The sequence below is a fragment of the Pinus tabuliformis genome, chromosome 5_2 (assembly GCF_031772625.1).
Source record: "Pinus tabuliformis cultivar Carrire ecotype Pingquan chromosome 5_2, CPIR1, whole genome shotgun sequence".
Taxonomy (NCBI): domain Eukaryota; kingdom Viridiplantae; phylum Streptophyta; class Pinopsida; order Pinales; family Pinaceae; genus Pinus; species Pinus tabuliformis.
The window spans coordinates 887,477,816-887,491,547 of NC_142306.1; the positions used below are offsets into that span (position 1 = coordinate 887,477,816).

General features: G+C 33.8%; 1 protein-coding gene across 1 annotated transcript; it reads left to right on the forward strand.

The window, feature by feature from the left end:
- Positions 1 to 6,979: 6,979 nt before the first annotated feature.
- Positions 6,980 to 10,804, forward strand: LOC149162147 (uncharacterized). Its single transcript, XM_089435630.1, has 3 exons — positions 6,980 to 8,054; positions 8,212 to 8,349; positions 9,195 to 10,804. The coding sequence occupies exons 1-3, from the start codon at positions 7,312 to 7,314 to the stop codon at positions 9,739 to 9,741; spliced, it is 1,428 nt and encodes a 475-aa protein (XP_089291756.1). The 5' UTR covers positions 6,980 to 7,311; the 3' UTR covers positions 9,742 to 10,804.
- Positions 10,805 to 13,732: the final 2,928 nt, after the last annotated feature.

A 13,732-nucleotide genomic window follows, 5' to 3' on the forward strand; every position in this document is an offset into this window, starting at 1 on the left:
AATTATTTTTAAAAGTAAAATTTATCACCTTTTATAACATTTTAATTTGCATTGTTTTAAATTTGTATTTAGTTTTGAGTTCACACAAGTTATCTTTAAATTTAAATTTAAATAAAAAATATAAAAATATTATCAAATATTTAATATAATATATTATTTAATATATATAATATTTTATATATTTATAAATATACCTTATAAACTAAAATATTTTTGACATTTCTAATGAATATAAAAAATTTGCGATAAATACGTACAATATTTAATATGCACTCATTTTTTTAAAACCACAAAGGTTTTCTCGGAACATGTTAGTGTTGACTTTGTTTCATAAATTACTATGTTATAGATCAGGAGTTTTGATAGGAAACAAATTGCAATATTTGTAATTTTAATAAAATGGGTATTTGTTTTCAAAATATTTATTATATTATTTATAATTAATTTTATAAATATATTTAAATTATTTAATTTTAGAATAATATATTTAACATCATATCTTTTATATATTTATTTTTAATATTATAAAATTAAAATTAAAATTGTGTTATTATAAAAAAATAATTTATTATAAAAACCTAATTTATATAAAACAATAATTATATTTTAGATCATTGTATTATAAAATGATATAGTTATTTATCATCAGTGAGAAGATATTTAAGTAAAATATATAATATTATTTTAATTTGATATAAATAATGGTAACATTGATGTTGGTGGTTGGTGTGCACTAAAATTAAACTTGTTTTATTAAGATTGTAAGGAAACTAGTTAAGCAAGGTATTAGAATAGTTTAAGAGAATGTATTTATTATCTTTAACTTTTTAATGTTATAAGGCACCAATTTCTTTTTTTTTATAACAAAAACTAGTAAAATTTTATATTAATAAAAGCTTTTGGCTAGTAAAAAGATCTTACAAAGTTTTTTATATAGCTACTAGTTCCACTTGTCTTTGGCTTGACAATTCTCTATAAGCCATGTACTAAATTCACATGACTATATCCATACAATTGTCCATTAAAATTGATAAAAGATTAACTAAAAGAGTGAAATAATGTATTTTATAATTGAGATACTATATGGAATATGCCTCTGCATCTTCATCAGCCTCAAAGACCCGTTGATTCATCAAACTCGAGAAAATACGAAAAAATATAAAAGGAAAGAAATTGTGAAGCCTTTAACTAGAAGTAGATAGGTAAGCCAAGAAACTGGAGAAGGGCAAGACATCACCAACCCCTTTATCATGTGCTCTATGGAATTTAATCCATGATTTATATGAAGTGCTCCCATTTCTATATCTAAGCTCAAATTGCATTTGAGCTTGAGTAAATGATATTCAATCTTTGTGAGGCTCCACCTTAACTCCTTGATTTTTAATTCATGGTGATTGAGGGAGCTATGGGTGGCATACATCTCCCCATGGTCCATGAGTGTCTAAGGCTTATGCATGGAGCTATGGTGGACTAGCCAATAGAAGTGCAACCAAAGAGAAAGATTGTGAGGAAAATCCAAACTTTAGAAAATTCCAAAGGGCAAAAACATTCGTTGAATGATGGGGGGACTTGCCCAAGAAAAATGTGAGTGAAGTACCTCCATTACTACTAAAATAATTATCCCACAAGTGTAGCGTGGGAGATAAAAGGAGGAATAATAGTCTCAAATGGAGTCAAACTTGAACATCATGTGAGAGATGTCAATCTTATGGTATCTAAATGTATGCAATGCGTTGAGAAATGTTTGCAATGAGTTTGTTCCAGTCCCTTTGTAACCTTACAATATGGTTGAGTTATAAATCTTCCATGAAATTATTTTTCCAGGTTACATGGAACCATTCCACTTGATAGTTGTTGCTTAGTAAGGATCTTCTTTTGTCTGGGATTGCTCCAGGTTGAGGGTCTTTGGATTTTGATCCCATAATCACATTCCTTAAGGAGAGAATGATAGAGCAATTATGATTCCCTGGAGAAGAGCATAGGCTTCAACCATGTTATTTGTTAATTTTCCCAATTTTGATGCACAATTACATTCTAGAGTTTCTCTAAGGTGAAAGATTCCCCCACCCCTCTCCACATACTTCCACTCACAAATATCACAAATTATTTTAACCCATAATATTCAACATACATATTAGTATGAAACTTGTGAGAGTTTTTTATATTTTTAATAACAATGATTTTCTTATGTACACTAGTTAAGACAAAGAAATACTTTGGTCTTTTCGATTCGACTCTATAATCTTTTACTCGTGACACTCTTGTGTGAAGGTCACCGGTTCCAAACCTCATGGATCTAAAGAGTTGATCATCTCCTTTATTATTTTAATTTTCTCTTATACTTTAATTCTTTATCATGCCATAATTTCCCCTTAAATTTAGATGTAATAATGTTTTCAATATCATCATTATTCTGTAAAGTGGCATCTTCCTTTATACCTCAATAATTTAGCTAAGACTCAACGTCTTTATAGCAAACCAATTCAACTATGGGTGATTTTAATTTTGACTATAACTTGAAGAAATCTTAGAAAGCCTCTTGTATTTCATGTTGTTTATATTGCTCTTGTGAATTATGTACCTATTTATATCTATGCTCTTAGTGGAGGAAATGCTCTCTTTTATTAGGAGCACATAATAAGATGTATTATGTTTAATTTTAAGATTCTATGTTATAAAACATTCGCTCTATCTTTCTTAATAAGTATCTCTAGATGCTGCAACCTTAAACTTCACAATCATATAAGATATCAAGAATGAAAAAATTCTCAAAGAGTCATTGATTTTAAATTCTTTTCAAACTTATAATCAACTTTCCACCATATATTTATATCATTTTCTCAATGCTAAAGTTCCAGTTGAACTTGTGATGAAGATCAATTCTAAGATATTTATATGAAGTTACTTAATCGTTATTGTTTCCATACAAGAACTTAGCATAAGTAGCCTTTTTAGGTGGATTTAATTATCATAACCTTTGTTTTGTTAGTGTTCATAGTCGTATCAGAGTAGAAATTATTGAAAAATTTAAATTTCTTGTAAAGATTCTAGGGACTACTACTTTCTTCTTCCGAAATATCCTCTAACTCACAAATATATATGTATAAAAGGATAAGAGATAGGGTACAACCTCACTTGAATCCTATATTAAAATTATTTTTTTTAAATCAACCTTCATTCTATTATATTTTTATATAAAAATATTAAAAGTAAGGAAAATTTTCTTTGTTGGTAGAAATCTTCATTATAAATTATAAATTTAATCTTTATTTATAATTTTTTCAATATTTTTTTATTATAATTGATTTTATATATGTGAGAGAGGGGGCGAGGGGGGAATTAATCAAATTTTTTTAAACTAACCAATAATTTTAAATAACCATATTTTAAATTAATTAATAACTTAATGATATACTTACTTTTACAATAATATTTAATAAATATATACAAAACAACTTCTCTTTCACATGTGTTCCAATGAATTTAGTCTATGGTTAATTTGAAGAGGTGTGCCCATGACTATATACAAGTTCAAATTTCCTTTGAGCTTATGTAAGTGATCTTCAACATTGGTAAGGCTTTGATTTAACTCCTTGAATTTGAATTCGTGGTCACTGAGGGAGCTATGGGTGGCCCACAACACCCCATAACTAATTGATATCTAAGGCTCATGCACAAAGATATGGTAGAGTGGGTAAGAGGAGCAATCAAAGAGAAAGCATGAGAAGAAAAATCTAACTTAAGGCAATTCTAAATGGTAAAAGCATTTGCTAGATGATGGGGGAGTTTGGATGAATGGGGAGTTTGTCGAAGACAAATCTAATTAAAGTATCTCCATTACTGCTAGTATAGTTATCCTACACATGCATTGTAGGAGATGAAAGGAGGTATAATAGTCTCAAATAGATTCAATATAAGCATCACTTAAGGGTGTATATATTATGGTCTCTATGTATTCAAACTATTGAGAGATGTTGGGACCCGTGAGTATGTTATAGACCCTATGTAACCTTACACTTGGGTGGAACTCTTGCTTATGGGATAAGATGAACATAATACAAATTATTAATCATTGAAAACCATTTTTCTCTTAACTCTACATGGGTGGCTTGATCTTCCACATAATTTCTTTTCCATTTTACATGGAACCATTCTACGTGATAGTTGTTACTTAATAAGGATCTTGTTTCGTTTAGGACTACTCCAAATTGGAGGTCCTTGGATTTTCACCCTATAATCATGTGTCTTATAATATTCGAAGAGCCTCTAGTAATTGATAAAGAACAAGGATTGAAGGACTAAACAAAAATGATTCCTTGGAGAACAATGTAGTCTTCACCCATGTTATTCATTAATTTTCCCAATTTCCATGGATAGTTACATTCTAGAATTCGTCTAGGTTGAAACATTTTTCTTATGTATGCTACTTAAGACAAATAAATACTTTTGATTTTCTAGATTAAAGGTGAGCACATCCTACCCACTGCACTCCTTGTGTGAAGATTGTCAGTTCAAAACTTCATGGGCATAACTAAGAAAAAAAAGGAGAGAGAGCTGAACTTCTCTTTATATTTTCTTAATTTTCTCTCATCCTTTATTTATTTGTCACACCACAATTTTCCCTTAAATTTAGATGCAATAATAGTTTTAACATGATAATTATTATGTAAAACCACAATTTCCTTTATACCGCAATGGTTTATCTAAAACTTCACATCTTTATGCCAACCCAACTTATCTAGAGGTGATTTTGATTTTGACTAAAGCTTGAAGAAATCTTAGAAAGCCTCATGTCATCCATGTTGTTTATCTTGTTCATGTGCATCAAGCACCTACTCATATCTATGCTCTCAGTGGAGGAAATACTCTATTTTACTTTGAGGATAAGACATGGTGTATTATGTTTAATTTTTAAATTATATATTATAAAACACTTTATCTTTAATTTTTAAATCATATATTATAAAACACTTTTAGATTTACTTTATCCTTTTTCATAATCTTATATAGATGTTGCACATCAAAATTTCACAATCCTATAAGAGAGAGAAATGACAAAAATCTCAAAGAGTCGTTGACTTACAATTGTTTTCAAACACATAATAAGCTTCCCACCTTCCATCTATATCCTTTTCTCAATGCTAATGTTCTAGTAAATTTTGTGATGAAGATCACTTCTGAGATTACTTCCTTCAAGTTATTATCCCCATACAAGAATTTAGCATAAGTAGTCTTTTTGGATGAATTTAATTATCATAACCTTTGTTTTGTTAGTGTTAGCAGTCATACCTATACTATATCGTTTTCTCAATGCTAATGTTCTAGTTAATTTTGTGATGAAGATCACTTCTGAGAAATTTATATTCTTCCTCCAAGTTATTGTCCCCATACAAGAATTTAGCATAAGTAGTCTTTTTGGATGAATTTAATTATCATAACCTTTGTTTTGTTAGTGTTAGCAGTCATACCTATACTAAAATAAAAATCCTTTAAAACTTTGAATAACTTGTAAGCATTATAAAAACTTCTTCCAAAAAACCCTCTAACTCATCAATATACATGCCAAAAAGATAGAGATAAATGACACCCTATTCAAACTCTCATTTTAAAATTATTTTCTTGAAACCATTTCTCATTTTATGATATTTTTATTTAAAAAAATAATTGCTAGGAAATTTCATGATTTAATTTTTAATTATTATTTTTAAAATATTTTTATAGCAAGAGTTAATATAATATATATATAAACAAAATACAAAGTATTTTTAAATAATTATATTTTAAAATAGTAATTAATAATTTAATAATATTATTATTTTTACTATTATACTTAATAAATATGCATAAAACGATTGACGGACACCAACCAACCTTCATGTGGCTGTCTTATGTATATATTTTTGTTTTTTATTAAATATAATATTTTATGTGGAATAGAAAAGGGGTGATGTCACTGATCTCTTATTTGGAAGATTCGAAAACTTTCATTGTCGGATGGGAAGGAGCCCTGTAACGTTTCTACACTCCAAGGGCAAACAACAATGGCTCCTCTCCAAATTACAGGAACAAATTTTGTGCTTCATAGTACGACCAAATGGGAGGCGTGAATGCTTGGAACATAAGAATTCCCCAATAATGAACTGGGAGGATAAAAGAGAAACTGTGCGACGGAGATTTTCGTATGATAGTACTTGGGAATGGGAGAAATTATTGACCGAACAATTCAAGAAGCATAATAATAATAAGTTGAGAATGTGGCAAAAAGAATATGAAGAATTTTGTAACAGGTACAATGCCCGATAGCCCCTTAGCTGTGATGAACAGTCACCGTTAAAATTGGGAACCAAAAAAAAAATCCAATTCCCTGCGAATAATGTTGGTATAATATGAACACTATTTTGTCGCTTACTATTCTGAAATTGTGGAAGGAAGAAAACTTCTTTACTCATTAACCCAAGTTTGAATTCTGAGCGATTCAAATATATTTTATGTATATACAGTTGTGATATATGCACAGAAAGAGGCGTTTGCAGGTTTTGTAATAGTGGCGTAATTTGGAGGGTTTGATGATGGAAGACTGGATGTTGTGTTGCGACTAAAATAATGAATTAATTAGCGATTATCCACGCCACTTTATTGAATAATGTTTTGTGTGTGACATGCCGGGGTGAAGTTACCGGTGGTAGGGCTTTGTCAATGGCGGAATTCTGACAGCGACGGGGCGGTTTCGTGGGTGGATTTTGAGTTTGTGGAGGAATCTGTAATTAATGGTGGTGGAGAATGAATCCCCGGCCGGTTGGTTCTTGACTGACATGAGATCGTGACTGACTGTTGGGCGCGAGTGAAAAGGAGGCGCAGTGAAGTGAAGGCACGGTACTAGAAGTTTTGAGTCAACAATATTAATAATAAGAATAATACAAGGGGAGAGTGAAAGGGTTGGGAACCTGTGGTAATGGTATTGGGTTGTGTGTTTCTATATAATATAGTCAGAGATAGACTATTTATCAAAGTCAGCGCCATTTGCATTCGGGGGCGAGCGGGTTCTATTTTTTTTTTCTTTATACGAGGATCAGGATCGGGAACTAATTCCCTGCTTGCTGTTTGCGCAGCTTCTTGCTCTGCCGTTTCTTGAATTCAGGCGTTTCTTAAATTCGGGGCATGAGGGCTGATCGATTAGTTGCGGCCACGTGAAGTTTTTTTAGCAGTTTGTGTAAGATTTTGGCGGCGTTCTGAGCTGAAAAAATCCGTCGCCTGTCGTTTGTTTTGTCTGGAGTCGTTAGTAGTAGGTATTTTGCAGACAGAAAAGGCTCCATGCGTAGCTGTTGGAAGACGATGGAAGAGAGCGACGATGGAGGTTTAGAGGCGGTCGTTAGAGCCGGCAGAGGGTATCATAATATCAAGAATATTAATAATAATACTATTAATAATAGTTCTTGCAATTGGCAGAGTCCGCAGGTCCTGGGAATCGATGCCGGGTCGATTGGAAATGCAGGCGTCGAAGAAGGACAAGTTGTTGCAGGTATGAACCCAATGGGTCAGGGGGATTCGAATTCGGAAATGAATATTTTCGCTAATCTGCTGAGAACTAGCATGGCTTACACGCGGCCGCCTGCTATGGATCTGCAGGAGCTTTGTAGCCCTTTCTTTAATGGAAACCTGCTGAGATCTAGTAACTCGGCTTCTTCTAAATTATTGTTCGAGAACATAGAAGTTCAGAAGAGTTCTTCGATTTTTGCTGCAGATTCTCCGCCGGCTTCCAAGTTTGCGGAGAAGAAAGCCGGGGATCCTATAAAAGTCGAACCCGAGATCGAATTCGGGAAGTTAACGGGATTAAAAAGCGTGGAAGCTATGAGCCCCGCGGGTGGTTTATCTTCCTTAGCTTCCGAGCCGAGCGTCGCGATTTCGAAACCCCTCAAGGTCGAGTCATCTTCAATTAAAGAAGGCGACGGTTCGCCTTTGTCGACGCAGGTCAGGACGGATTTGGGCATGGAGAATGGGAGTAGTTCGCAGACGACGGGCTCAGGCGCTAGGGGCCAGGGATCCAAAAGGCCGAGGTGAGAATTTAAAGGTTCTCTCCTTTGTGGGTCTGGGGGAATATTTTTTATAGGCGGTGCGCGTGCGCATCTTTTTATTATGTATTCAAGTAACGCCATGATCATGATAATGAGTTCTTGGGGATTAAGGCTCTTTCTCTCTTGGGTTTCATTTCAGGAAGGCGCAACTGAAGAAGGTTATGTACGTTCCTGCAGCAGGAGGGAGTAACAGACCCAGCGGCGATGGAATTCATCCAGATCTGTGGGCATGGCGTAAATATGGCCAGAAGCCAATCAAAGGGTCTCCGTATCCCAGGTACAGTTGTTGCAATCTTTCCATTTATTTCAGAGCTTCTGAACTCAAGAAATAACCTCTCAGCTTGCAATGGTGTAGTCATAATTCTCCCCTCTGTTTGATTATGTTAATGAAATGAGATAGAACAACTTTTGCTCCTTCTTTTACAAATCCTTTTCTGCTGCCCTATGATCTCCATGATTATTTTCCATTCAACACCATGAATCTGTGACGCACTTTCTACATTTTAGCAGCGTGCTTGCAATTGGATGGTGCGCTGACTCCGTTATGGCTGGAGATTTTGTGTAAGAGTCAACAATTTTTGTCAGATCAAAAGATGTCATAGACATTTGTTACAGATTTCTATCATTGTTCGAAAATTCTAGAGGATAATGTTTAGGTGAAAATTTTTGGTAAGAATAAGGTAATGGTGTTTCCTAAGATGATTGCTCATATTTCCTTTTAGTTAGCTAAACCTATGTTAGTCTGAAAACTCTATGTTATAACATTTTAGAGTGGCCTTTACTATTACAAAATCTCCCGAAAAAGTAATCCCGTATTGATCTTCCATTGAATATTAAACATTTGAATAGTAATGGAATGGTTGTTTTGAATAGTAAGAGAATGATTTTTTTACTTGTAAGATGTATATGCATCTTTCCTGGATTTATTGTGTGAGTGAATGTGCCAAACAGCCCTATGTTGTGATATGCTAAAATACTTTTACAGTTATAAAATCTTCTCTAGAAGCTGAAATCCATGGCAACAACCTGTTATTTGTCCTTCCTCCTCATAGTAATAGGTTGTGCAGGTTTCATGGTGTTTTGGTGGAAAGTCTCACAGTAGTCTAATTTGTTGTTGAACAGGGGTTACTACAGATGCAGTAGCTCCAAAGGTTGCTTAGCAAGAAAACAGGTAGAAAGGAGCCGATCGGATCCATCCATTCTGGTGATCACCTACACATCTGAACACAATCACCCATGGCCGACTCACAGAAACGCGCTCGCAGGATCTACCAGACAAGCAGAAAAAGTTATTACATCCGAGAAGGAGAATTCAGATCAAATGCCCGAGAATTCCGGCGTCCCTGAGAGCAAAAACACCAAAGATACTCCATTTTCAGCAGTTACAGATGCATCTGAGGCAACGGCTACAGAGGCCTTGCAGCAAGTGGGTGCAGCAGGCTCTAATTCTTCAGTCCAGGCGCCTGATTCTGCCGTCCCACAGAACGACCCGGCGGCGATAAATAATCTCTTAACTGATGCCCACCACCACGATGAAGATTTCTTCGCCGAGTTAGGAGAGCTGCCGGAATCTCTCAATGTTTTTCCGAGGCAATTTGACGACGATAAATCCGACGATGAAGCGGCCAGCTCTGTTCTTGATCCTTTCAATCTATTCACCTGGGCCTAAACCACATTTGCAAAAACCAAAAAGACTCCCCTCCCTCGTTTCTACATGCCTGTGAATACACAGCGGCTGTTTTAGCTAAATTAGAGGATTGATGAGAGGGCAATCCTGGTATAGATCCTGATAAATTTCAATGCGTCGTGTTTGCTTTAAATTCCCGCCACTATAAAATGCAGCGGGCCGTGGGAGAGAACGGAGATAATGCAATAAAGAAAACAGAGAGCAAAGCTGAGTCCAGAAACATACAGACCATGATTAGAAATGTTGTTTCTCTTTTTCTGTTACTTTTTTACATTATGGTAATAATCACAACACACAACATGCGCGCAACTTATATCTGTATATTGAATCTCAGAAGGCATCGCAGTTGACTGTAACGAAAACCATTGTGTGTACTTCTCGAGCAACATATTAGAAATAACTTAATTTTGGATTGGCCTGTAACTTTCTGGCAGCTTAAGCTTTAAGAAATTACTCTTTTTCTCTTTCTCTTTCCCTGTAGCCATGAATTATTTAATATTCAGTAAAATGATTATGCCTGGATTGTACTGGTATACTCGCATTTATATCTAATCCTCCGGAGCCCTCTAGACCTAAACCCTAAAAGCTACGAAGAACAATTGTGTGGACTCATCCTAGAGAAATTAACCCTAAGTGGACAGAATAGTACAACGTAGTCTATTTCAGGCAACGCGATGATTGATGGGTTTGATGTAGAGATACACATATAAATACAGAATTTGTCTGCATTGATATAATGTGAAGAAAACGAACTTTAACAGAAACTTTTATATGCACGATCTTGACCGATGGGACATCTGATCTTTTTCGTTGATCACAGACCCGGAATGTAACATCTAATCACCCCAGAAACGATGTACCCATAGACTGGGCGAGCTTGTCCAGCAGTACTGGTCCACTCCATTTTGAAATGAGCGCGGGGTCCTTAATGCCTTTATCCAGGTGAAAGTTCTTGGCGCCAAGATGGGACCAGTTTCAGATCCATGGGTCATGGGCTTATGGCCAGCATTATGCACTGCAGTGGAAATGTAACCGATGTTCAGTAATATATTGTGCTATATACTATGAATCTGACAGAGATTGTAATAAATAGATGAATATTTATGGATTAGGTTACAGATAATTAGAAAACATCATTTTACAGCCATCTTTTCAAGCCCCATTTCCAAAAGGTTTGTGGGGTCTGCATATGCCCAAAAGATATTGGGTTTCTGAAAACCTCAGAGAATTTCAAATACATGTAATACAGCGATGAATATTTTTCATTTCAAAATTTGTAGGTATGTAATACAGCGATGAATATTTTTCATTTCAAAATTTGTAGGTTTATTATTTAAAATTTTCATTTTAGTTTATTATTTTTTTTCCTCTATTTTTTTATAATTTGTGGATGGTAAATAAGGTAAATTGTTTAGGTCTAGTCCTAAGAGAATGGATTAAGGATTAGCAACAATAACAAAGAATTTCAAGTGTGGAATAGAAATCACTGGAAATTGGGGAAAGTGGGATGGAATTTCAAAATAGACCCACAGGTTAAATTTGAAGGTTTTCACACCTCCCTAACTTGCCTTCACAATTTTAAGGAAGAATTTTGAATTTTTTGTAAATGGGCAAATCACCCCATGATGGGCAATTTGTCCCTCAGATTTCCATCTCTTTAGGAATATTTAATTTTTGTGGAAAATAAATTAGGTAAATTGTTAGTTTTAAATCTATTCTCAAGAAAATTATAGAAAGTCAAACCCGTGATAAGTAACAACTAGCAACAATACCAAAAAAAACTTCACCCCTCTGACTCTAGAACACTTCAACTAACCATTAGAACTAAGATTACTTTATCTATATCTTCAGTACATTCAGATATGTCATGTGCATGGAGTAAAGTCAAATAATTAAGTTTGTTCAATACTTGGATTGGTGTATTAGTCAATAATTAAGTTTGTTCAATACTTTGATTACTGAAATACACTGAATCTGCAATCCACATTTCGATGTAAATATTTAGCTACTTCGAAGAATTTATCCACAAGAAAATCTTCAGCCTGATATGAAAACCGACCAACGTAAATGCAGTAAGCATCAGAATCCCCTGGCCCTGTCTTTTGCTCTTTGGCACTTCTTGATTTCCTTGCACGCCCTTTGCGCAACATGATTATTCACTCACCATAATATCTTACAACAGTGACATGTTTTTTTGGACGCATTTTCTCAAGATCCGATAGTAATAATCAGCATATTGAGGACAGTTAAGTTCTATCTGTTTAAATGCCACCAGACAGATTGGTGATGAGCAACATTACATCATATTTAATATCATGTGGATCGCAATAGACGGTACTTACTGAACATCTTCCTCGCAAGTTGCAAGTATATATTCAATTGATTTAATAAACTGATATCTTATTCTATACGTAGGTAACGACGAAATTAGCACACTGCTGTATTTTTCAATTTAAAACAACCGGTAACCTGTTATGCCGCTCTTTCTTATGGCCTCCTCTCCTATCATCACTCGTCATTGTTACGAATGAAAGCAGAGTGACTTTCGACGCAAGTGTTGGGATTTTAATTATTTTTTCTGTGAATGATCTCATCGCTGAGACGGGGCTCAACCTCTCTCGTTCGTTTCTGGATAACGTGTTAGGTAAGCATTTCAAATAATCATATTGTAACTTGCCTCGAGGGACTCTACGCGGCGTTCAACCGTGTATTTCTGACAATGAAATGCCTAGCAAATATTAGATGAAGCTGTAGGTAATGATTTTGCTCCGTCTCATTGCGTTAAAAGTAAGAAACCAGGCTTTAGAAAAAGACAATAGCTACAACACGATCGGCTTTTAGGTTTTAGCCTGATGTCAATTGAACATTTCCAACTGCGACCTGGTCATAAGGTTGTTAATTAATTAAATTACCAAGGTACTGTATACGGTCATCAGTATTTGAATTCATTTTTGCAGTAATGATGCTGGTTGTAGGCAGGGATGTAATTTTAGGGCAAATTGTTCATTTTACTCTCAACAATTTTTTTTTGGTTAAAATTGTAAAAAAGCACTCAAGTTTCAAAAACCTATGTTCTTTTTTTTGGGTTAAAATTGTAAAAAAGCACTCAAGTTTCAAAAACCTATGGATGTTGTAGATTTGAATTTCCTACCTTGGTTGTATAGGTTGGGGCTACTACAATATTGAAAGCGAGAATGACTTGTGATACTATTGGACTGAAAAATGACTTGCTCTCATTAGTGAGATGCTATTACCACTATTGTGGTTTGTATTTTCAATTCCTTTCCTAGTGAGATGCTATCACCACACTTGTGGCTTCCATTCTGATTCCTTTTCTATGAAGTTTGAAACTAAAGTTTACTAGAAATTAAGCCCTACACAAACTAACTACTTTACATCCATTAAGTAATATTTGAATCCATTTTATTATGCTGATCCCAAACTAAATCCCACACAAACCAACTCAATAAATCACAATCCAAACTAATTAAAAGAAAATTAACAAAAGATATTTTATCACCTTCCTCCATAATATTTTATATATCTATATATAACTTCATTAAAATAAAAATTGACTTCAATTTTATATATTATATTTATTATTTATATATATATATATAACTTCATTAAAATAAAAATTGACTTTAATTTTATATATTATTTTAATTAGATCAATATTTAAAAATAAAATTTGAAAAGTCCATCCTCTTAATTCAATATTAACATTTTCAACTAATTAAGTGCCCTGATAGGTTAAGGATCCCCTCTTTTACATATTCAATCTAATAGTAACATTGTTCACTTCTTAACTGCCATGTATTCTTTGAGACATCCCATGATTGATATTTTGTTTTTCTATAATAATTTCCTCCTATGCTTTTTTGTAAAGAAGCTTTTTCTCATTAACAACTCTATGCCATCATTCTTGTGTAACTATTTAAAGGAAGTGGATGAAATGTTTTTATTCCCTTAA

Bases quoted from the DNA above. Each gene is read 5' to 3' on its own strand.
- LOC149162147 (XM_089435630.1), top strand. From the start codon at position 7,312: ATGCGTAGCTGTTGGAAGACGATGGAAGAGAGCGACGATGGAGGTTTA. The intron at 8,055-8,211 runs GTGAGAATTTAA...GTTTCATTTCAG, and splicing joins CAGGGATCCAAAAGGCCGAG to GAAGGCGCAACTGAAGAAGG. The intron at 8,350-9,194 runs GTACAGTTGTTG...GTTGTTGAACAG, and splicing joins AAAGGGTCTCCGTATCCCAG to GGGTTACTACAGATGCAGTA.